The following is a 21,960-nucleotide window of genomic DNA, read 5'->3' as shown; positions in this document are numbered from 1 at the left end:
ACACCAAAAGTGTAGAAGTAAAAGGTATAAAAAGAAATATATAAATTTATAAAGAATACTGGTATTTTTGGAACAAAAATTGGGAAATAATAACGTGATTCATAGCGATGAGACAAAAAATATATGAACCTAGTATGACAATAGACGTTGAAAACGAACATATGATGCAATAAAATTTTGAAACTACAAATCGTTATGAAATAATAACAGAACAAATATACCTATGATGAAGGGCCAACTCAGTTGAGAGAGATGCATGGCGATAAAGCGTCGAAAATAAGTAATGAATAGAAAGAACTAGTTTATATATATATATAGTGAAAATGTGCAACCAAAAATTATGAGCAAAAAATGTATAAGGAAAAGTCATGATGGTATAAGGGTATTTTTGAAATGTTAAAAATTAAAAAAACTTATCACACTTTTATATATATAGTGAGGCATTGATATTTTCTTTTCCCTTCACCCATTCATATTGCTTTCGACATCGATTAGTCAAATTAAGTCAACATTGATCAGCAGAGATACAAATAATGCTAAGAAACGTTGCAAAATTTGGGTTTTCCTTAAATTGTTTATGCAACCAAAGGATAAATAAATGAGCCTGCTTTTCAAGGTTCATATCGGATTTGTCTAAGTTCTCGTCAAGGACTGGAGGGCCATATATAAAAAGGCCTACTTTTAAAGGTTTCCCTCTTCACGAGGTTCTCCCTCATGCAATCATTTCGATAAATCTCGTAATCAAAAGATCCAAAAACTTCACGTTCAAACTCATAATTAATTAAACACTTCATTTCTTTGATTCATAAATTTTCTTTTCCGAGTCGTGTGGGTTTTCTTGCAATGTATACATGAGCATTCGTTAAACGCAACCCATTGTACAAAAAATCTGACGTAACCCTTATGCTGGTTGAAGGTCGCCATCGAAAAGGGGTCGACGCCACATTCAATAATTTCCTCGATGAGATGATTAAGCAAGGGAAGAGATGCTGATTCCCTGTGAACTAATTATGTGCCAGCCTGAAAACCTTCCGAAATCAAGATATATAATGAATGGTGGTGAGTGTAGTTCCGTGGTACACTCATTCGGCACGCTTAGAGGAATCGCTTTTGGCCAAATAATTGGAAAAGTTTTGCTTGCACAAGAAGTAGGAAATAAAGAAGGAAGGATCAAACTGGGGAAAAGTCGATCGAGCGTGCGATGAGTGGACCATTCACTCACATTGGTCCGGTGAACTCAATTGAGTTGGGGACATATATCCATAAGAATTGAAAAGTAAACGGTCCAATCCAATTTCCATATGTATATATAAAGCCAACGTCTCCTTTGGTCTTAGCAACATATGTTCCTCTGCGCTTCAGTAGATATTTTGAGAAGGCCTTCCCTTCAATAATGTCTTCCACCTATGGCCTCTTCTGCCCTCTGCTGCTTTCACTACTTCTCTTCTCCTCATCCGCATCCGCTTTAACATCTCATCTTAATCGGATTCCGAGGTTAAGGATTGCCAGGGACAGTTTCCTGCAGGACTCCGGAAGTGCAGTGTCGGAATCGGTTCTTAATGAGTCCCAGACTTTCTTCTTCGACCAGACGCTCGACCACTTCAACTACAGGCCAGAGAGCTACGTGACTTTCAAGCACAAGTACGTCATAAATTTCAAGTACTGGGGCGGTGCGAATTCGAGCGCGCCCATCTTCGCCTTTCTCGGTGGGGAGGAACCGCTGGCCCAGGACATACCCGTTGTCGGATTTCTTACTGATAATGCGCCTCGGTTCAAGGCTCTTATACTTTACATAGAGGTATTTTTATCTAACCCACAAATTTATTCCTTGCCAAAGGAGCAATTAATAATTATGACAATCCATTCCTGAAAGTACTACTTCTGGATCACGATTTATTATGTGAAGAGTAAACTAACTTGTTGTCGATATCAGCATCGATTCTACGGGGAATCAATTCCATTTGGATTGAGTCTGGAAGAAGCACTGAATAATTCCAATATTCGTGGCCATTTTAACTCGGCACAAACTTTAGTCGACTATGCAGAGGTCATCATCCATGTGAAGAGGATGTTGAACGCGCAAAAATCTCCCGTCATTGTCATGGGAGGATCGTATGGTGGAAGTAAGTTATTGAGATACAAATGGCCCCATTTTAATATGATCAAATTCAATTACCATATGCGTCTTTTTTTTATGGATAATTACTATGTGCCTTTTATCCTGAAAAAAGAAGAAGAAAAGAAACAATTTTGCTATGATCATCTCCAACCTTTTACGCGAACTTCACGAGGTTCTCATGTCTCTCTCTCTCTCTCTCTCTCTCTCTCCATGACCACATTAAATTATTTCATCGATCTGTTCGATTCAGTGCTAGCTGCATGGTTCCGACTAAAGTACCCGCACATCGCTCTCGGGGCCTTCGCTTCGTCGGCTCCGATCCTTCTTCCTGTCAACTTCACCCCGCATTACGGTTATTATACCATCGTCAGCAAGGGCTTTCGGGTGAGTTAAACTTCGGCCCAATCTCCTCCTATCAATCCCGTCCTAAATTTTTACCATAACCATGTCCATCCCAATCGATTGTGTGCAGGAAACTAGCGAGACATGCTACGAAACAATAAAAAGATCATGGTCAGAAATCGACCGGGTTGCCTCCAAGCAGCACGGACTCCAGTATCTGAGTGAGACATTCAACACCTGCGAGTACGGACATGATAATTAGAACAAATTCCCCGGTTTATATCTTCTACAAATTGCAGTTATATAGTAACTGCAATTAGTAAATCCGTCCTGGGTAATTAGTATATTTTATCTGATTTTAGGCCACTGAGTAATGCTTCTGAGCTTAAGGACTACCTCATCTCTATGTACGCCGCGGCTGCTCAATACAACGATCCCTTCACAACACCAGTGGCTAAACTCTGTGATGCTGTCAATAGTAATGGAAGTTCAAGCATTCTTAACAAAATATTCGCGGGAGTCGTTGCTTCCAAAAGAAATTCCACGAATTCCTCGTGCTACGACATTACTCCCCCAAGAAATGCTTCACAAACTACCTTGGGTTGGCCATGGCAGGTGATACATATACATCAAGGCTATATATCTAAGCTCGATTTATCCTAGTCTTTATATAATCGGGACATGCATACATATGTGTGTGTGTGTGTATTAATACGCTGACTCAGTAAAATAATTTCATCATTGAACTAAGGGATTGATAATCATATATATGCAGACTTGTAGTGATCTTATAATAACACTGGCCCGCAACAACAAGACTATGTTTCAGCCCGACAAGGACACCCTCCATAGCTACATAGAATATTGCAAGAGCTCATATGGTGTTGCGCCTCGGCCCAATTGGATCTCCACATATTATGGCGGTCAGGTAATACGATTCTTACGCTTGACCTTCTTTGACCAAGCAATTGCTCACATGCGCCCTAATAATACATTTAATTCCTAATGGACGCATCTCTAATTGGCCATAAATCCAATTTTTTTTAGTAGTATATGTCATTCATATAGATTTCATCGGGCAGTATAGATACGTCAATATATGTTACATTCTATAATCGGAATACATATATGCAGGACATAAAGCTGATTCTCCAAAGATTTGGGAGCAACATCATATTCTCCAATGGGCTCAAAGATCCTTATAGCAATGGCGGGTAATTATTAATTAATTTGATGATGAAATCTCAAGAAATATATGAGCACTGAATGGTCATCTTTTCTCTTCGATTGATTGCTATGTCTGTTAATCGATTTAATTTCACGAAAGGTCAACCAAAAATTGCCCACGCGGAGCTAATTCTTTTATTTTCTTTCCTTTTTGCTTATCAATTTGTAGGGTCTTAGCAAACATTTCGGACACTATTGTTACTATATATACAGTCAAAGGTAAGTCCCTCTCTGAAGAAAATATTTTACAATCTACTCAGCTATATATATAAGCGTGTGCTGATTTTTCTGGTGGTAAAATCGTTGCAGGTTCACATTGTTTGGACATAACCGCAGCGTCGAAGAAGGATCCTGATTGGTTGGTAAAGCAACGGGAGGCAGAGGTTGAGACCATGGAAAGATGGATCCATGTATATCATGATGACCTTAAGAAATTACGAGATAGCTAGGACTGTCGAATCTATTTATTATAAATACTTAAAGTCGGTTCCCCCCATATCGACCGTGCAATGACATGTCTCCATTCATTTTGCAAAATTCTGGTTGATTCATGACTTTTCGTTTCCCAACATTAATATATGTAATTTAATATAGATATAAATATAAAATAAATGGAAAAATACTAAACTATTAGTATAATCTCTATTGGTATTAAATTTATTAATCTTTAATACAAAATACTAGCTTTGTTGCTGATGCAATGCGCAAAATCTTGCCTTATTTTACTTTTATTTTGAGTATTGTTGTATTTGCTTAACAAATTAAAGATTATTATGTATGGTATAATACCATAATATCGATAAATTTGTAAATATTGTGTATACATATTTACACATGTATATCTATATATATATATATATATATATATATATATATAAAAGCAGGAACAAGATGATCCAACCAAATGATCTAAGGATGCACTATTTCTAAATGTAATTTTCTCGAATTTTTAAATATTATTTTCATTTTTTATTTTTAATGAATTTTTATAAACTACAAATATCTTTATCGATATCGATATTTTCTAAAATATCTTTATCTTTAAAGATTTGGTGTTGAGTGATTCTTAAATATAATATATATAATGAATTGATATTATTATATTTGGATTACATCGTATAATTTATAGATATATGAATCATATTTAATTTTCAAAAAACAAATCAAGATTATATATTTTTTAGATTTTGTAGAGATAATACATTATAAATAGGAAGCACCATCCGCATAAATCATATCTCTACCACTAGAAGTGAGCTCTCAAATAATATGTTTACCACGAGCACCACTAGACGTGAACTCTCAAAAAGTATATCTATCACAAGCACAAGATGCATTAGATTTTTTGCTTTTTATTGTTTCGCTTCAAATTCTCAACGTTAAAAGCATGAAAACCATGATAAATCAATCTTATCTTTTTTTTCCTTTATCTTTTTTTGTATGTCTACTTATGTTCTTATGAAAAAATTTCTTTTTCATTAAATCTCATTTTTTGTCCTATGTATGCAACATATTATCCTTTGAATTTTTTTTCTTGATATACATATCAAAATTGAAGGTGAGTATTTTAATAAAATTGTATATCATTATGCAAGATTAATAGGTGAGTTTTCAATTAATTGTTTTTTTTTCGATCACTTATGTAGACTAATAGCTTTAAAATGTTTGAATTGAAAAATGGGATCTTGTGAAACTTTTGGATTCAATAATTATATACATATATATCACGTCAAAATTCAGAATAAAGAATATTGCTTTGTATGTGCATCGGAAGGATGTGTTTTATACTTCTTTAATATAGTTTTCCATATCTTTTCATCAATTTAAAGTACCATTAGGCATATATTTAATAATATATTTTAAATTACCATTATTTTTACCAATTAAAAAAACCTAAATTATGTAACATTTTTTTCCTGTACAACGCACAGGCTCTATAACTAGTGTACATATATATAGGGGTATTTACCTAAAATGGCCCATGGTTTGCCCGTTTTGTCAAATTTATCATATATTTTTTTTTGTCAAATCTATCCCATAGTTTACTTTTTGCATCAAATCTATCCCAGCGTTATCTTTTCCGTCAACATCTAACGGCCGTACTGACGTGGTGCCTACGTGGCAAGTGTGGCCCACTGTCTCTCCACGTGCCACGTCAGCACGGCCGTTAGATGTCGACGGAAAAGATAACGCCGTGATAGATTTGATGCAAAAAGTAAACCATGTGATTGATTTGACAAAAAAAAGTATAGGATAAATTTGACAAAACGGATAAACCATGAGTCATTTTAGGTAAAAACCCCATATATATATATATATGTATATAAATCAAAACCTATTGGAGAAGACTCAATCACGAGTACCATAGACAACCTTACTTTTCGTGAAAACGATTAGGGCTTATTTGGTTTTAGGATATTATTTTAGAATCACAATTCTAACTTAACTCTACCAACTACAAAACAAAATAACTCATACAAAGTCAAAGAGTGTGCCCCATTTATACCACTTTTTTCCACAACAAAACAACATAACTCATACAAAGTCAAAGGGTGGGCCTCACTTATACCACTCTTTTTCAAAATCAAAATCTGATTTTAAAATCTTACTATGAAACCAAATGCAACATTAATATTGATTATTCTATCTAAGTTACAGAAATTTACAACTAGTGAAGGTTTTGCTGCAATTACGAAAAAAAGGGAAAAGGAAAAAAATGGCCACTCCCGTGAGTCCAAGCAAAGCTCCAGTTACAAAGTAGTTGATTCTGGCGCTTTGTGTGATAACTTTTTATCAATCTTAGTAGGATCGAAAGTAAGTAATTAACGCATAATTGATATGAAGAAAAAGTATGTCAAAGACTATATAATATACCAAGTACACCTAATAAATACTATAAAATATGAGTGCAAACAAATATGTTATTTTTTTGGTAGGTAACAAATACATTATTTAGTCTAGTAGAAATGCAAATAACAACAATCTTGTAATATAAATCTAATAGGGTTGACTCGATGGTTAAATAAAATAATTTCATCAGTGAAAATTCAAGTTTTCGTGTCTTGTACTTATTGAAATAAGACACATTGAATTTAAACAATTTCATATATATTGCGGGGTTCTTTGCAATTATTGAGAAACTTTTAATTTTTTCAATAAATTTAATTATATAGTATTACATACAAATCATATAAACATTTAACTAATATGCGGCGAATATGGCACAACAAAATATATAATGTAAATTCATAAAACTGGAATCAAAAGATCAATGCAACGTGTAGTTGAGCGTCGTTTAAATTTTTGCTTGCATGGCACTTTTTTCATCTACACGTCCTAGATTTTATATATTATAATTCAATTGATAATTAATAATAGCGAAAGCCTACGCAGCACATGCGTTTTTATTAATTTGTAAAATTGGACGAAGGCTGGGCCATTGGATCGGCACATGTCATCATGATCGCCAAAATGGATTGGCCAATTCCCAACAAAAAAAGAAAAATAATATATATAGTTAAGGGGCCGACCCAAAAATGGTCGTATTATTTCTCTTATCTTATGCGAGTCTCAGAATTAAGTGATTAAAAACATGCAAGTCATCTTTGGTACATAGTCCTCTGTTTAGATAATCCGGTCGTCCTTGTTTTTCTTTATTTGCTCGTCGAATTGTCTTTCATTAATCGATTGACTCAACTACGCCTCTTCTATTTTCTCACCGCCGGCAGCTTAAAAGTTTCAGCTCATGTGCCCTTTGTTGATCAAGTTTCTAGACTCTCATTTGTCCACTAATTATAGGCGCTTATCGTAACAACCAATCCAGTTCTTTCTATCACAATTTATGACCACCAAATGTAATGTAAATGAAAGTAAATTGAGCGTAGGAAGAAGGGGGAGTATCCAAGACTATACGATAAATCCGACGGTAATGATGTAAATCCTCTTCGGCCGATTATCGTAAACTTTATTATGAAGTTAATCTGTAGAAAGGCAAGCCGATCTACTTACTAATTACAATTCTAGGTGTTTTCTTTATACTTTTCCGATATAAAATAACCCCAACAACAACTCAACTCTCAAGTCAAGAGATGGAACTCAAGTTTGTCCGAAACTTGCAAAGAATAATCATAGCAATTAATTGATCGCAATGACTTTTTTTTTTCAGTGTCTACCGTAGTATTCAAAAATCCAATGAGTCCTAACTAAATCCAATTCAAATCGGTTCAACTCACTAAAGAGTAAATATTTTCCAGCATGAATTTTCTTTATTCATACAATGACTTTTTGTTCGATCGAGATGTTGAGTTCATTGGAATGGATATGGCATAGTTATTTTCTCTCTCCTTCTGCCCTTCATTTTGCTTCAACGTTGATTAGTCAAAATTAAGTTCATATTGGTCAGCAAAGAAACAAACATTCAATGAATCGAGCTAAGAGAATTTGGTTTTTGCTTAAATTGCTGTTCATACGAACAAAAATAAGAAGCCCACTTTTGAGGGCTCATTTTGGGTTTGACTAAGTTCACGTCAAGGACTGGGAGGAGCATGTATAGGCCAATCGTGCACGTAAACCACACATGGATGTTGTCCTCCTTACTTTTCATTTTAAAGGTTTCGCTCTTGACGAGGTTCTTCCTCATGCAATCTAATCAGACTCCAAAAACTTCATTTCTTTTCTTTGATTCGTGATTTTTCTTTTCCGACTCATGTTGATTTCCTCGTAAAACCCTTGCAACTAATTTGTCCATGAGCATGCTTGTCTTATCATTTCGATATATATCCTTGTTATTTATTACTCTTCGAACACGATATCAATAATAAAACTTAATATCCACATACTTAATTGGACGTTGGGTTGGAGGAAAAAAGAAGCGCGAAAAAGCATCGTTAGACAATGAACCATATAATTCACATACAATTTCGGGACCCAATGATTTACTCCGTATCGATAAAAGATCTTCCTATGTCATATACTATTCAATTCTCGACAATGAATTGATTTGATAGCTCAGATATTGTTATTCATGCTATTGATCCCATTTCATCGAGGTGTAATTCATCCCACTGATCAATCGACAGGTGAAAGATTTATCATCTCCATGGTCATTGCATGGATTGGCGATAAAATTTTGTAAGTCATTTTCTTTTCTCCTTGAATAGAAGGGGAAGAAAATTCTCCCACCATAAGATAGATCTGATCCAATGGATACATAAGCAATTGTTAATTGTTAAACGCAACCCGTCGTACAAAAATCTATCGCAGTCCTCATGCTGGTCGAAGGTTGCTATCGGGGAGAGGGTCGATATCAAATCACATGCAATATTTTTTCTTGATGAGACGATTAAACAAAGAAAGAGAAGCTGACTCCCTCCGAATTAATTATGTGCCCGAGAACTTGGATATGTAACGAAATTCACGTGATAAAATTATAAAAAAATTTAATTTTTTTAATTTTTCTGATATTTTTAAAAATCAATAAAAATTGAAATACCCTAAAGAATTGCGATTTTACCACGTAAATTTCATTATATATAACTGTTATATCTAATACTTTCTCAATAAGTTGCGAAAATCAAGAAACATAGTTATTAATGGTGGTGAGTGTAGTCTCGTTCGACACGCTTTGGAGGAATAATTTTTTGACTGAAAGATTGGAAAAGTTTTGTTTATAAAAGTAGAAAGTAGAAAGTAGAAAGTACAGAAGGAAAGATCAGACTGAGGAAAAGTCGATCGACTTTGTTCCTGCGATCTCAATTGATTTAGGGACACATATGTCCATAAGGATGAAAAGTAAACGGTCCAGTCCAATTTCCATATGTATATATAAAACCAACGTTCCCTTTGGTCTTAGCAACATTTGCTCTTCTTAGCAATAATGTCTTCGACCTACGGCCTCTTCGGCCCTCTGCTGCTTTCACTGCTACTTTTTTCCTCATCCACTTCGGCATCTCATCTTAATCGGATTCCGAGTCTAAGGATTGCCCCGGACAGTTTCCTGCAGGACTCCGGAAATGCAGTGACGGAATCGATTCTTAATGAGACCCAGACTTTCTTCTTCGACCAGACGCTCGACCACTTCAACTACATGCCTGAGAGCTACGCGACTTTCAAGCACAAGTACGTCATAAATTTCAAGTACTGGGGCGGTGCGAATTCGAGCGCGCCCATCTTCGCTTTTCTCGGCGGCGAGGAACCGGTGGCCCAAGACATACCCGCTGTCGGATTTCTTACTGATAATGCGCCTCGGTTCAAGGCTCTTATACTTTACATAGAGGTATTTTTATCTAACCCAAATTTATTCCTTGCCAAAGGAGCAATTAATAATTATGACAATCTGACCAATATATACAATCCATTCCTGAAAGTACTACTTCTGGATCACGATTTATTATGTGAAGAGTAAACTAAATTGTTGTTGATATCAGCATCGATTCTACGGGGAATCAATTCCATTTGGATTGAGTCTGGAAGAAGCACTGAATAATTCCAATACTCGTGGCCATTTTAACTCGGCGCAAACTTTAGCCGACTATGCAGAGGTCATCATCCACGTGAAGAGGATGTTGAACGCGCAAAAATCTCCCGTGATTGTCATGGGAGGGTCGTATGGTGGAAGTAAGCTATTGAGATGATATTGCCCCATTTTAATATGATCAAATTCAATTACCATATGCGTCTTTTTTATGGATAATTACTATGTGCTTTTTATCCTGAAAAAAAAAAGAAAAGAAACAATTTTGCTATGATCATCTTCAACCTTTTACGTGAATTATTTCATCGATCTGTTCGATTCAGTGCTAGCTGCATGGTTCCGACTAAAGTACCCGCACATCGCTCTCGGGGCCTTCGCTTCGTCGGCTCCGATCCTTCTTCCTGTCAACTTCACCCCGCATTATGGTTATTATACCATCGTCAGCAAGGGCTTTCGGGTGAGTTTTAAACTTTGGCACAATCTCCTCCTATCGATTCCGTCCTAAATTTTTACAATAACCATGTCCATCCCAATCGATTGTCTTCAGGAAACTAGCGAGACATGCTACGAAACAATAAAAAGATCATGGTCAGCAATCGACCGAGTTGCCTCCAAGCAGCACGGACTCCAGTATCTGACCGAGACATTCAACACCTGCGAGTATGCACATGATAATTAGAACAAATTCCCCGGTTTATATCTTCTACAAATTGCAGTTATATAGTGCTCAGGATTTCTAGTCAATCCTTCCTGGGTAATTAGTTGACATATTTTATCTGATTTTAGGCCATTGAGTAATGCTTCTGAGCTTAAGGACTACCTGATCTCTATGTACGCCACAGCTGCTCAATACAACGACCCCTTCACAACACCAGTGGCCAAACTCTGTGATGCTGTGAATAGCAATGGAAGTTCAAGCATTCTTAACAAAATATTCGCAGGGGTGGTTGCTACTATGGGAAATTCCACGAATTCCTCGTGCTACGACATTACTCCCCCAAGAAATGCTTCACAAACTACCTTGGGTTGGTCATGGCAGGTGATATATATTCATCAAGGCTTTATATCTAAGCTCAATTTATCAGTCTTTTTATCGGGGCATATTTATGAGTAAAACAATTTCTTTCTTCAACTAAGGGATTGATGATCATCATATATATGCAGAATTGTAGTGATATCATAATGCCCCTGGCCCGCAACAACAAGACTATGTTTCAGCCCGACAGTGACACCCTGCATAACTACATAGAGTACTGCAAGCGCTCATACGGCATTGCTCCTCGACCCCACTGGATCTCTACGTATTACGGTGGTCAGGTAATAATACTATTTTTACATCCAATAATAAAGTCCTACTGGACATATCCCAGCACTCCAACAAAAGAGACCTATGGTGACGCAACGTTGGAGATAGGGCGACCATGCGTCACCGTAGATCTAGTGGAAAAGGCTATTGAAACGCTTTTTCCATGACATTGCCAAATATTCTTTTTATGCTACGCGACATAGAGGCGTCACCATAGAGCGAAGTCTATGGAGACCCTTACTTGATGACATCACCAAAGATTGTACTATGGCGACGAAACCAAGAGGCGCCACCATAGAATCAAGTCTATACAGACACCTATTCAGTGATGTCTCCATAGGATCTACTTTTTGGCGACACGTTGAGATCCCGTCACCATAGAACCAAGGTTATAATGACAACAAGGAATGAGTCGTCGCCTTTGAGTAATACAAGTGATGCGATAAAGAGGTCTCACCATAGAACCAAGTCTATGGATACACGTATTCAACGACAACTCCATAGAATCCATATTTTGGTGACGCGATGACATGACGTCACTATAGGGTCAAGGTTACAGTAACATAGGGAAGGGATCATCGCCTTTGCCATGCGATAAAAGTTAAATGCACCGGATACTAATCAAGTTATTAACTTACTCATTACTTAGTTGGGATATTGAGTATAAATGGGACCACATATAACTAGATTTTAAAATATAAGTTAGAAAATAAAAATAAAAAATGTCGGTAGTGTTTTAAAAATCATAATTAAAAGATTTTATTGCTAATAAATCAAATGCATTATATATAACAAAGACAAGTGAGATAAATAATCTTAGAAAAAATATTCAAAATAAATATAATTAATAATATTTTGTTTATGAAAGAAAAAAAGATATTAATTTTATAATTAAAAATTCAGTTCTATAAATGTAAGTAATTGAATAGTGATGACAAGACCAAAGCATATAGCTTGATGGTAGGAAGGTAGAGTATGCCCTTGGAGTCCAGGATCGAAACTCCTTACGTGCTGGGGGAGTAGGAAAATTTTCATGTGGGTGCACGGTGCCCCCAAGCCCAGTTTGCGCCCCTAGTCTGGGGCTACTTGGCCGCGAATTGTTTTCAAATTTTTAATTTTCGAAATTTTTTGAAATAAAAAAGGCTATGATGACGTGCATATAGTATCACCATTTAGAGTACCGATGGAGACGAGGAGTAAGCTTCACTTTAATATATAATATGGCGACAAGTAACTTTCATCACCCTTACCACGACTTCTAGCAACGAGCAAAAGCTCGTCACCACAGATTTTTCTTTGGTGACGCCAGAGTTTAGGTGTCGCCAACTGATAGACGACGCCATCAATGGCAACGCAGGCCTTTGTGTTACCCAGTTGTGTCACCAATAGTCGATGACATCAATAACTCGTCACCATAGTCCCTTCTTAGCGTCATCATAAATCCTTTTTTATAGTGTAGTGATGACTTGAAAAGTTGAACCCATTAAGCCCGCCCATATTAGGCACCATAATCATTGTTCTATAGTATACTATGTGCGTTTTATATGTATGTCATACAGATACCTATACATCATCTGCACGCCATTTTATAATCGGAATACATATATATGCAGGACATAAAGTTGACTCTCCAAAGATTCGGGAGCAACATCATATTCTCCAACGGGCTCAAAGATCCTTTTAGCAATGGCGGGTAATTATTATTGGTCATGAAATCTCAAAAAATATATGAGCACTGAATGGTCCTCTTTCCTCTTTGATTCGACATGTCTGTTATTAATCGATTTAATTTCACAAAAGCTCACCCCGAATATTGTCCTCACACAACTGATATTTTTTTTTTCCTCTTATCAATCTCTAGGGTCTTAGCAAACATTTCGGATACCATTGTTGCCGTTTATACAGCCAAAGGTAAGTCCCTCTCCCTGACGAAAATATTTTACAATCTGCTTAGCTATAAGTGGTATTGATTTTTCCGGATTGTTGTTCATTTTATATGGCCCTGGGTGGTTGTAATATCGGGTATGCAATCTTTGCAGGTTCACATTGTTTGGATTTAATTGCAGCATCGGCGAAAGATCCCGATTGGTTGGTAAAGCAACGGGAGACAGAGGTCGAGATCATGGGAAGATGGATCCATGTATATTATAATGATCTTAAGGAATTACAAGATAGCTAAGACCTTCGAATTACTAGTAACTAGCCCTTTATCCTTGGCATTGCACGGACGGTTCTGTATCCTTAATTTAGTTTCACAGAGTACATCGAACTCTCGGTACGCGTACTATATGATTCAAATAGCCTAGTCAAATAAATGAGTTGGAATGGTTATGCACTGAGAAAGCATAAATTAATTAAATAATTTTGTCTTATTCTTCACAAGAAAAAAAGGTTGCATTTGTTTGAAGGAAATTATTTCAGATGAAGATGATTTGTGATTTTTTCGATGTTTGGAAGAAAATTAAAACTTTGTTCAATTGAAAAATATCTTCGGTCAAATTGCAACGTAAGCAGCAGCGGAAAGCAGATGCGGACAAAGCAAATAATTCAACTTTAAGCTCATATTTGATGAATGAATACATACAATTTAATGAATATCATATAAATTAAATTTAGTTACATATAAATCCCCTGACTGATGAGACTCCTGTATATATTACGTCTTCGTCCAATCTATATTTTATTATCTGTAATTAACATTTTATAAATTAAATTTACAGATATTTATATATAATATTTTTTATTTTTATTTTTATTTTCATAGTGCGTTGAATTCTAATTCCTAAAAAGAATAAGTTTAACAATTTGGCTAAGTATTAATATATTGACTTGGTTTTTTTTCTCTCGATTTGTTTAATCAGTTTTCGATCTTGCTTGAAAAATATTATAATGGCTGGCGTTTGATTGGAAATTTATTTATGACTTCAAAGTTTGTGAAGTTATCAATATAGTAATTTCTACGTTTAAGTGTATATTTATGACTTTGAAATTTATGGAATTATCAATATTTTTTTTTCAATAAGTACCTATAAAATAATTATTTACTTTTATCTATATATAATAAATTATCTCTATGAGAGGAAAGAATAGAATTAGCAAATATATTATAAATTTAAGTCTTGTATAAATTTATTTATGATTTCGAAGTTTGTGGAGTTATTTATATAATAATTTATATATTTATTTAATATGAAGTGTTAATTTATGATTTTTGAAGTTTTGAAATTATATATACATTAATTTTCAGTAAGTATCCGTGTAATAATTATGTACTCTTATATGTATATAAAAATTATTTCTTTTCCCAATTTCTTATGAATTGAAGCTATCTCCGATGGAAAATGGGAGGCCAATGAATGATAAGCTGAGGTTTGATTATTTAATAAAATTTAAGCAACGACATTAATTCTGCCTCTTTCTATTGTCTCGATATTATATATTATATATATATAGATATATATATATATATTATTTATTTATAGAGGGAGCTTTGAATTTAATCAAAATTAATATGTTTTTCCACTATGATGGAAAGACGAATATACATATTGAAGTAATGTAATTAATGCATAAATATATTTTTATACTAACAAATGCCATTATTTCAAATTTCTAGGTATATCTATATATATATATATATATATAAATTTAGACTAATTTAAGGAGATTGCTCCATTTGTTTGAGGAGAAGTCTCCACATAAGCATAATGAGCTACCCCTTAGCCCATAGTCATCTGTCTTTTTTACTTCTTATTAATGCCTATATAGGCATATGATTGTGATTAATGAATAAAAAAATTTTAAAATTAATTATTTTATTAATTTATTCTCTTCGCGACTTCCGGAGTCATTGACATCTCTTCTTTCATAAAAACTTAGTTTAAAAATTTCACTGTAAATGTCCGCATGTCGAACTAGCTAGTTTAATATCATTGAAACAACATCTTCACATTATACTAGTTCGATTGACCCGTGCGATGCACGAATATAAAATTTTAGGACTATAATTTCTCTATCATGTAAATGTTCATTCTTTTATTGTGATGCCACTTATTGTAAAAAAATGACATTAAACCATTGCATAAAAATATGTAGATTAATTCATGGTAAAAATTTGAATTGTTATTCATTAAAAGAATCATTACATTATATACTAGTGGTAAAATTCATTACTAGTTGAATATAAAATGATTTTACATAAAAGAATTTTCATTATATGGATCTTATAAAATAAAAAATTCATTTTATTTTGTGTAAAAGCGCTTATATATATGTGTGTGAATTGATAAGCATCATTTAAAAACTAAATGAGCATATACTTATATATATGTGGTGCCACAAAAATATTAAAATTGAAATAATTATGAACTAATTTAATATTTTTCATCTATAAAAATTTGCAAAAATAATTTTATTTTCTAAAGAGTGAAAGACTATAAATCTTTTAAAATTATATTTATATACTTCTCGAAATGTTTGTTGTTCATGTAAGTATTATTTCAAGCTAGGACAAAGGATAATAATTTTCTAATTGTGCTTTTTTGCATGCGTGTATTCATGAGAGGTAAATTGATATTATGAAAAAGAGTTCAGACTAACATATCATGGACCTTATTTCGAGCTCTATATATTGTCTAAGAATTACTTTATAATTGGAAGTACTCAAAAGAAAACTGCACAACATTTCCATTCATTAATTTATTGATTAAAGGTACAAAAAAAAAAGTCAAATTTTAGCATAATAAATTATATATAGATGAAAATAAAATATTTTTCTCTTGAAATTTCACATAATGACATGTGGTAAGCTAAGAAGATTTCTTTGGCACTCTCTTCTAGCTTAATATATAGATTTTATATAGAATTGCTGGATCCTCCGAGTCGCACTTGCCGAAAGAAGAGAAAGTGGCACACTTGTAATTTTTATCAAAATCAAGGGCGATTAGTGTAGTTCGCAGGATTCGGAGTTTGACTTTGTCGGAGGAAAATGTGTTTTTGTATATTATATGTGGAGATGACGGTGAAAGCCAAGGCAGCACATGCGGTTTTCTACCAGCCTGATTGGCCCGGCACATCATGATCAGCCAATATATGGATAGGCGAATTCCATCTCCCCACACCCCCCAAAAAAAAAAAAAGGAAAGAAAATCATACGGTTCCCAGGCCCACCAAAAAATGATCGTATTATTTCTCTTTTATTTATTTATTTTGTTGTTCTTTTTGGCTGGAAGATATCCTTCACACATATCCCTGTCTGTTTAGATAATTCGGTCCACCTTGTTTCTTTATTTCCTCGTAAAATTTTTTCTTTAATCGATTGGGTCCACTCCATCTGTCCTATTTTCTCACAGCCGGCAGCTTAAAAATATGAGCTTATTTGCCCTTTCTTAATCAAGTTTCTGGACTCTTATTTGTCCACTAATCCTTGGCACTTATGATAATAAAAACAATCCAGTTCTTAATTTCTATCAAAATTAAAATGTCAGTCAAAAGTAAATTGAGTATAGGAGGTGGGACTATCCAAAACCGTATCTACCACGATAAATCCGAGGTTAATGATATAAATCCTTTTAGATCGATGATCTTAAACTTTATGAAGTTAATTTGTATCTGTAAACAAATTCGCATTGTACAAAAGGGGCCCATTTTTTCATTGAAAAAACCAAGAACCGGAGGCAGCGAGTTATATTAACATGTCATATCAAGTTAATTATCTGCCACGATCAGATCCTCCAATTAATGATGTCTTCATCGTCTTATTGTTGGGCGCCTAATTTGCTGCTCCTCCTAACCATCTCCTCACATTTTGCTTTTGCAACTCCCTCCAGCTATATTCCTCCACTGCGAACAGTTTCAGAGAGTTTCCGACATGTGCGAGTTAACTACGACTTCCTTCCGAGTGACGTCCATACTTTCTTCTTCAACCAGACGCTCGATCACTTCAGCTTCAGGCCCGAGAGCTACACGACTTTCAGGCAAAAGTATGTCATCAACTTCAAGTACTGGGGTGGTGCAAATTCCAGTGCGCCAATCTTCGCCTATCTTGGGGAAGAAGCCCCAATCAGCAGTGATATCCCGATTATCGGGTTTCTCCCAGACAATGCGCCTCAGTTCAAGGCTCTCATAGTATATATAGAGGTGAGAGACTGTACCTGTAATTGGACTATTCATCAATCTGCTACTTGCACTTCAAGCTACCGTACTCAATTAATTAAGGAGTACGTACAACTGGTTTCACAAACTTATCTGCTTAACATTTGGTACGATTTCTCTTCTCTTCTCTCAGCATCGGTTTTATGGGGAATCAATCCCGTATGGATTAAGTCTAGAAGAAGCGCTGGAGAGTCCTGAGACTCGTGGGTACTTCAGCTCGGCTCAGGCATTGGCCGATTACGCGGAGATCCTTATACACATTAAGGGGAAACTGCACGCCAAAAATTCACCAATTATAGTCATGGGGGGATCATATGGAGGAAGTAAGTCCAAATATATACAATTTATCGTCATTACTTCCAAATTTTCTAATTATTATGCTTTGATCCAGTGCTTGCTTCATGGTTTCGGCTAAAGTATCCGCATATCGCCTATGGAGCTTTGGCCTCATCAGCACCGATCCTGCTCCTCAACAACTTTGTTCCGCATTTTGGTTATTATTCGATTGTCAGCAAGGATTTTCGGGTAACTGAATTAAAACTAACCTTGCTAATCTCCCCCTATTGCAACTCCCGATTAATCTAAAATAAAAAAGACTCAAATAGAAAAGACAATCGATCGGCGTGATAATGGTTGCAGGAAACTAGCGAGACATGCTATCAGACCATAAAAGAGTCGTGGTCGGAAATTGACCGAGTCGCCTCTGAACCAAATGGGCTCTCGGAACTGAGCAAGATATTCAATACTTGCAAGTATGTACTACGGTGCACTAATCTTATACCCCCAGCTAATTTCTGTCTCTGCCTTGCTGACTTTGCTAAGCGAGGTTATACAGCAGAACATGACTTCGATCACAACCTTTGAACTTGCTAAGACCTTTATATAGCTGTTTCTGTTTTTTTTCTTCTTCTTCTTCTTTTTCCTTTCGGTTCATAGGTTATCAAAGGCGTGAAGGCATGATTAATTAAGAGTTTACAATTTTCTCGAGTGCAGGCCATTGCAAGATGTTAATGAGCTAAAACGGTACTTAGAGTACGAATATGCATCATCGGCTCAGTATAATGATCCACATACAAAGCCTGTGGCTCACATTTGCGATGGAATCAATAACTCTAATGGAAGCTCAAGTGTGCTGAGCAAAGTGTTCTCGGGATTAGTTGCCCTCAAGAGAAATCAATCGTCAATGCCCGTCCCACCTTGCTTCGTTAACCCCCCAGTTAATATATCTCAGACCATCATAGGATGGGACTGGCAGGTCCATATCATATGTCCTTAATCTCTTCAATTATCCAATCGTCATGACACTTGGATCATCAAGTTAAATCGATAACGCTAAATTGATAAATATTCTGGACATATATATATTTGGATAGGAATGCAGCGAGATCGTATATGCACTAGCCCGCTCCAATGATACCATGTTCGAACCTTATGTTCCCTCGCTGCAAAGCTACATTGATGGCTGCAATGCCTCATATGGCGTCGTTCCTCGGCCACACTGGATCCCTACGTCTTTTGGAGGTCAGGTATGTATCCCCCGGCGCCATTCAATTTTTTCACCTCCCCTTCGATATAGTTTTCTCATTGTAATTAGATATAAGATCATGCATATATATACGTCTTGGATGCAGGACATGGAATCGGTCCTCCGTCATTTCACCAGCAATATTATATTCTCGAATGGGCTAGTGGATCCTTATAGCAATGGCGGGTAAGATGCTATTTGGGAAACCAAATATAGATCCTTAGTCGCGATGACATGTTATAGTAATCGTGCGGTAACTTTCGATAGCTCGCACAAGAGCGGGGACATATGCATCATTCTTATTATTTTAAGGATACCACTAATTAACTAAACACAAGTACTTATCAGCTTTATATAATCTAAAACTTCCAGGGTACTCGAGGACCTCTCAAGAACTGTTCGTGCTGTGTATACTGTTCATGGTTCGTTCCTCTACTTCAGCTATATATATTCACAAGACTGCATATATATATATATATATATAGATTTGATACGTGAGTCAGATGCCTAGTTGCAGGACATTATTATTTGCATTCTTATAATTAATTATAAGATGGCAGATTATTAACTCATTCATGTGATTTTACAGGATCTCATTGTTTGGATTTACTTCCATCAGTGAAAGGCGATCCGTATTGGTTAGTGAACCAAAGGAAGACTGAGGTCGGGATAATAAGAAGATGGATCAATAAGTATTATGCCGAGCTTAAGACGCTACGTGATGCATAATAATCCCGGTCAGCGCACAAGAAGTTATCTTTCCGCACGGGAGTAAAGATCTCATTTGATTGCTTCTTAATTTCGAATGCCAAATCAATAATAAAAACTTCATCTGGTCCATCACTTTATCCTTACCGAGCAGCCGGCAGTTTTGAATCCGTAACCTCTCTGTTCTTTCTTAATCAAATGTCCGGACTCCTAATTCCACTAATAACAGCACTTATCTATTATTGCAAACTGATTCCAACTCAACCATTTAATATAAGACGTCGATATCTGATAGTTTCTATCACGATTCCAGAACACTGAACGTAAATATAATTAAAAAAAGAGAGTTATTCACCTTAAAAAGCATGACATTTGCATTTTTTTCCTAAATATAGCATAATCTTTAGAAAATAGCACAAAAATGCACGATTTTTGTATTTTTTCCTAAATATAGCCTGACCTTTAGAGAGTAGCATAGAAAGGCACGACTTTTACACTTTTTCCTAAATATAGCACGACCTTTAAAAATTAGCACAGAATGGCCAGATCTTCAGATTCAGTTGCGATTATAGCATGTTGAAAAAGAAGATCATGCTTGACGGTCGTGCCTTTCTGGTGCTATTTTTTAAAGGTCGTGTTATATTTAGGAAATAATGTAAATGTTGTGCCTTCCTATACTACTCTTCAAAGGTCGTGTTACGCTTATGAAAAAAATACAAAGGTCATGCATTTCTGTGCTATTTTTCACATGCCGTGCTATATTTAGGAAAAAATGTAAATATTGTGTTTTTCTAGGTGATTAACCATAAAATGAATATTAGAGGAAATCTTGGGAACTAGGACACCGTATTGACTACGATATTATTAAGCTTATATGTTGATTAGTCTCTGATTATGCCGATAAGCATTATTTATTAATGTCCAAGGGGATTAGCTTTTAAATACGCGACTAGTAATATGGACCCACTCAATGCTGCTGGAGAAATTTTTCTAAAAAATCAAATATTCTAAGATCATATATAATATGCTGATTCGGGCGGGGCGGCATACTATATTTCATTTTTCATCCTTCGAAGTTTTTATATTTTTATTTTTAGATTTGTTTGTTAACATTTCAACAGGTTCTGTTTTTATTTTTAGATTTTTTCTTCGACACTTCAACGGCTTTTGCTGATTGACTCTCGAAAATCATGTGAAATATACATATTTAGAGTTTTGCTAGCTAATTTTATTAACTTATCTAATTGATTTTTTTTAATGCATTTTCCCTTTTCTAATATTAAAATTTGATAAATAAAGATCGAGGTCCAATTTGTTTTAAAATATATATACTTTTAGATCCTTGCACAGACTTTATTTTGAAATTTAAAAATTTGCAAGGGATAACTCACATAGATTAGTTCAGGTGGTCTAGTACCTCTTTTCCTTAATTAAGCAATATATTGAGTTCGCGTATTATGAATGAAGAAAATTCATTATTTGAAGAAGTTTAAATGAACAAACTCAACATGCATGGATAGGTTCAGAATAATGTTTGGCACATTTTCTATAAGTTTTGATTTCGAATCTTGTAAATGAAGAAAATTAACAATTAGTAGAGTTTCTCCCTTTGGTTGGTTGACCAGCTCGAATCGGGGTCAGTTGAGGTTGGTTGGATGTCGGGATAACATATGGTTCAAAGCAAAAAACATTGCAATAGGGGAAAAAACCAAAAAAATACAGATAACGTAATAATAAAAGAAAGGGAAAAGGATTAACGTGAGTTGATTCAAGTAATTAAATTCTTATTTTTCTTAAGTAAGATCACGAGTTTGAGTCTTGATAATAGAGAAAATTTAAATGAAAATAGTTTTATCCTTAGTAGAAAAAAACTAGCTTGTCGAGGATTAAACGGTTCCAGTCGCCCTCTCAGAGCAAAATGGAACTCATTTTCATTATATTATATATATAATATAATATAATTACAGTAATAATATTGACAAATGACAAAAACTAGAGTTCAAAAGTCTTATAAACGGCAATGTACTGATCCCAAGTTATTGGCCAGATCATCCCTGCAATGATGTCTTCATCGACCTGCTGTCTGCTCACTCTGCTCCTCCTCATCA

General features: G+C 35.1%; 3 protein-coding genes across 3 annotated transcripts; all 3 read left to right on the top strand.

The window, feature by feature from the left end:
* Positions 1-1,309: 1,309 nt before the first annotated feature.
* LOC116211586 (lysosomal Pro-X carboxypeptidase-like) lies at positions 1,310-4,225 on the top strand. Its single transcript, XM_031546035.1, has 9 exons — positions 1,310-1,798; positions 1,934-2,123; positions 2,370-2,503; positions 2,592-2,704; positions 2,824-3,076; positions 3,237-3,389; positions 3,596-3,675; positions 3,858-3,907; positions 3,998-4,225. The coding sequence occupies exons 1-9, from the start codon at positions 1,394-1,396 to the stop codon at positions 4,135-4,137; spliced, it is 1,518 nt and encodes a 505-aa protein (XP_031401895.1). The 5' UTR covers positions 1,310-1,393; the 3' UTR covers positions 4,138-4,225.
* A 5,308-nt stretch (positions 4,226-9,533) lies between these two features.
* LOC116211587 (lysosomal Pro-X carboxypeptidase-like) lies at positions 9,534-13,892 on the top strand. Its single transcript, XM_031546036.1, has 9 exons — positions 9,534-9,962; positions 10,114-10,303; positions 10,484-10,617; positions 10,708-10,820; positions 10,947-11,199; positions 11,325-11,477; positions 13,080-13,159; positions 13,328-13,377; positions 13,506-13,892. Exons 1-9 carry the CDS (start codon positions 9,564-9,566, stop codon positions 13,643-13,645), a joined length of 1,512 nt encoding a protein of 503 aa, XP_031401896.1. The 5' UTR covers positions 9,534-9,563; the 3' UTR covers positions 13,646-13,892.
* Positions 13,893-17,035: 3,143 nt separating this feature from the next.
* On the top strand, positions 17,036-20,073 carry LOC116211585 (lysosomal Pro-X carboxypeptidase-like). The gene is made up of 9 exons (XM_031546034.1): positions 17,036-17,604; positions 17,753-17,942; positions 18,011-18,144; positions 18,259-18,371; positions 18,613-18,874; positions 18,993-19,145; positions 19,251-19,330; positions 19,517-19,566; positions 19,734-20,073. The coding sequence occupies exons 1-9, from the start codon at positions 17,206-17,208 to the stop codon at positions 19,871-19,873; spliced, it is 1,521 nt and encodes a 506-aa protein (XP_031401894.1). The 5' UTR covers positions 17,036-17,205; the 3' UTR covers positions 19,874-20,073.
* Positions 20,074-21,960: the final 1,887 nt, after the last annotated feature.

This window comes from Punica granatum, chromosome 6 (genome assembly GCF_007655135.1).
Source record: "Punica granatum isolate Tunisia-2019 chromosome 6, ASM765513v2, whole genome shotgun sequence".
Lineage (NCBI taxonomy): Eukaryota > Viridiplantae > Streptophyta > Magnoliopsida > Myrtales > Lythraceae > Punica > Punica granatum.
Note: the sequence above shows the minus strand (reverse complement) of the source record. Positions and strands in the feature narration are given on the sequence as shown.

What these genes read in the sequence shown, in the direction of transcription:
- LOC116211585 (XM_031546034.1), top strand. Translation starts at nt 17,206, where the DNA reads ATGATGTCTTCATCGTCTTATTGTTGGGCGCCTAATTTGCTGCTCCTC. An exon ending in CTCTCATAGTATATATAGAG is followed by an intron (nt 17,605 to 17,752) that starts GTGAGAGACTGT and finishes CTCTTCTCTCAG; the next exon opens with CATCGGTTTTATGGGGAATC. An exon ending in CTACGTCTTTTGGAGGTCAG is followed by an intron (nt 19,146 to 19,250) that starts GTATGTATCCCC and finishes TCTTGGATGCAG; the next exon opens with GACATGGAATCGGTCCTCCG.
- LOC116211587 (XM_031546036.1), top strand. Translation starts at nt 9,564, where the DNA reads ATGTCTTCGACCTACGGCCTCTTCGGCCCTCTGCTGCTTTCACTGCTA. An exon ending in GAGACATTCAACACCTGCGA is followed by an intron (nt 10,821 to 10,946) that starts GTATGCACATGA and finishes ATCTGATTTTAG; the next exon opens with GCCATTGAGTAATGCTTCTG. An exon ending in TGCCGTTTATACAGCCAAAG is followed by an intron (nt 13,378 to 13,505) that starts GTAAGTCCCTCT and finishes CAATCTTTGCAG; the next exon opens with GTTCACATTGTTTGGATTTA.
- LOC116211586 (XM_031546035.1), top strand. Translation starts at nt 1,394, where the DNA reads ATGTCTTCCACCTATGGCCTCTTCTGCCCTCTGCTGCTTTCACTACTT. An exon ending in CTCTTATACTTTACATAGAG is followed by an intron (nt 1,799 to 1,933) that starts GTATTTTTATCT and finishes TGTCGATATCAG; the next exon opens with CATCGATTCTACGGGGAATC. An exon ending in CCACATATTATGGCGGTCAG is followed by an intron (nt 3,390 to 3,595) that starts GTAATACGATTC and finishes ACATATATGCAG; the next exon opens with GACATAAAGCTGATTCTCCA.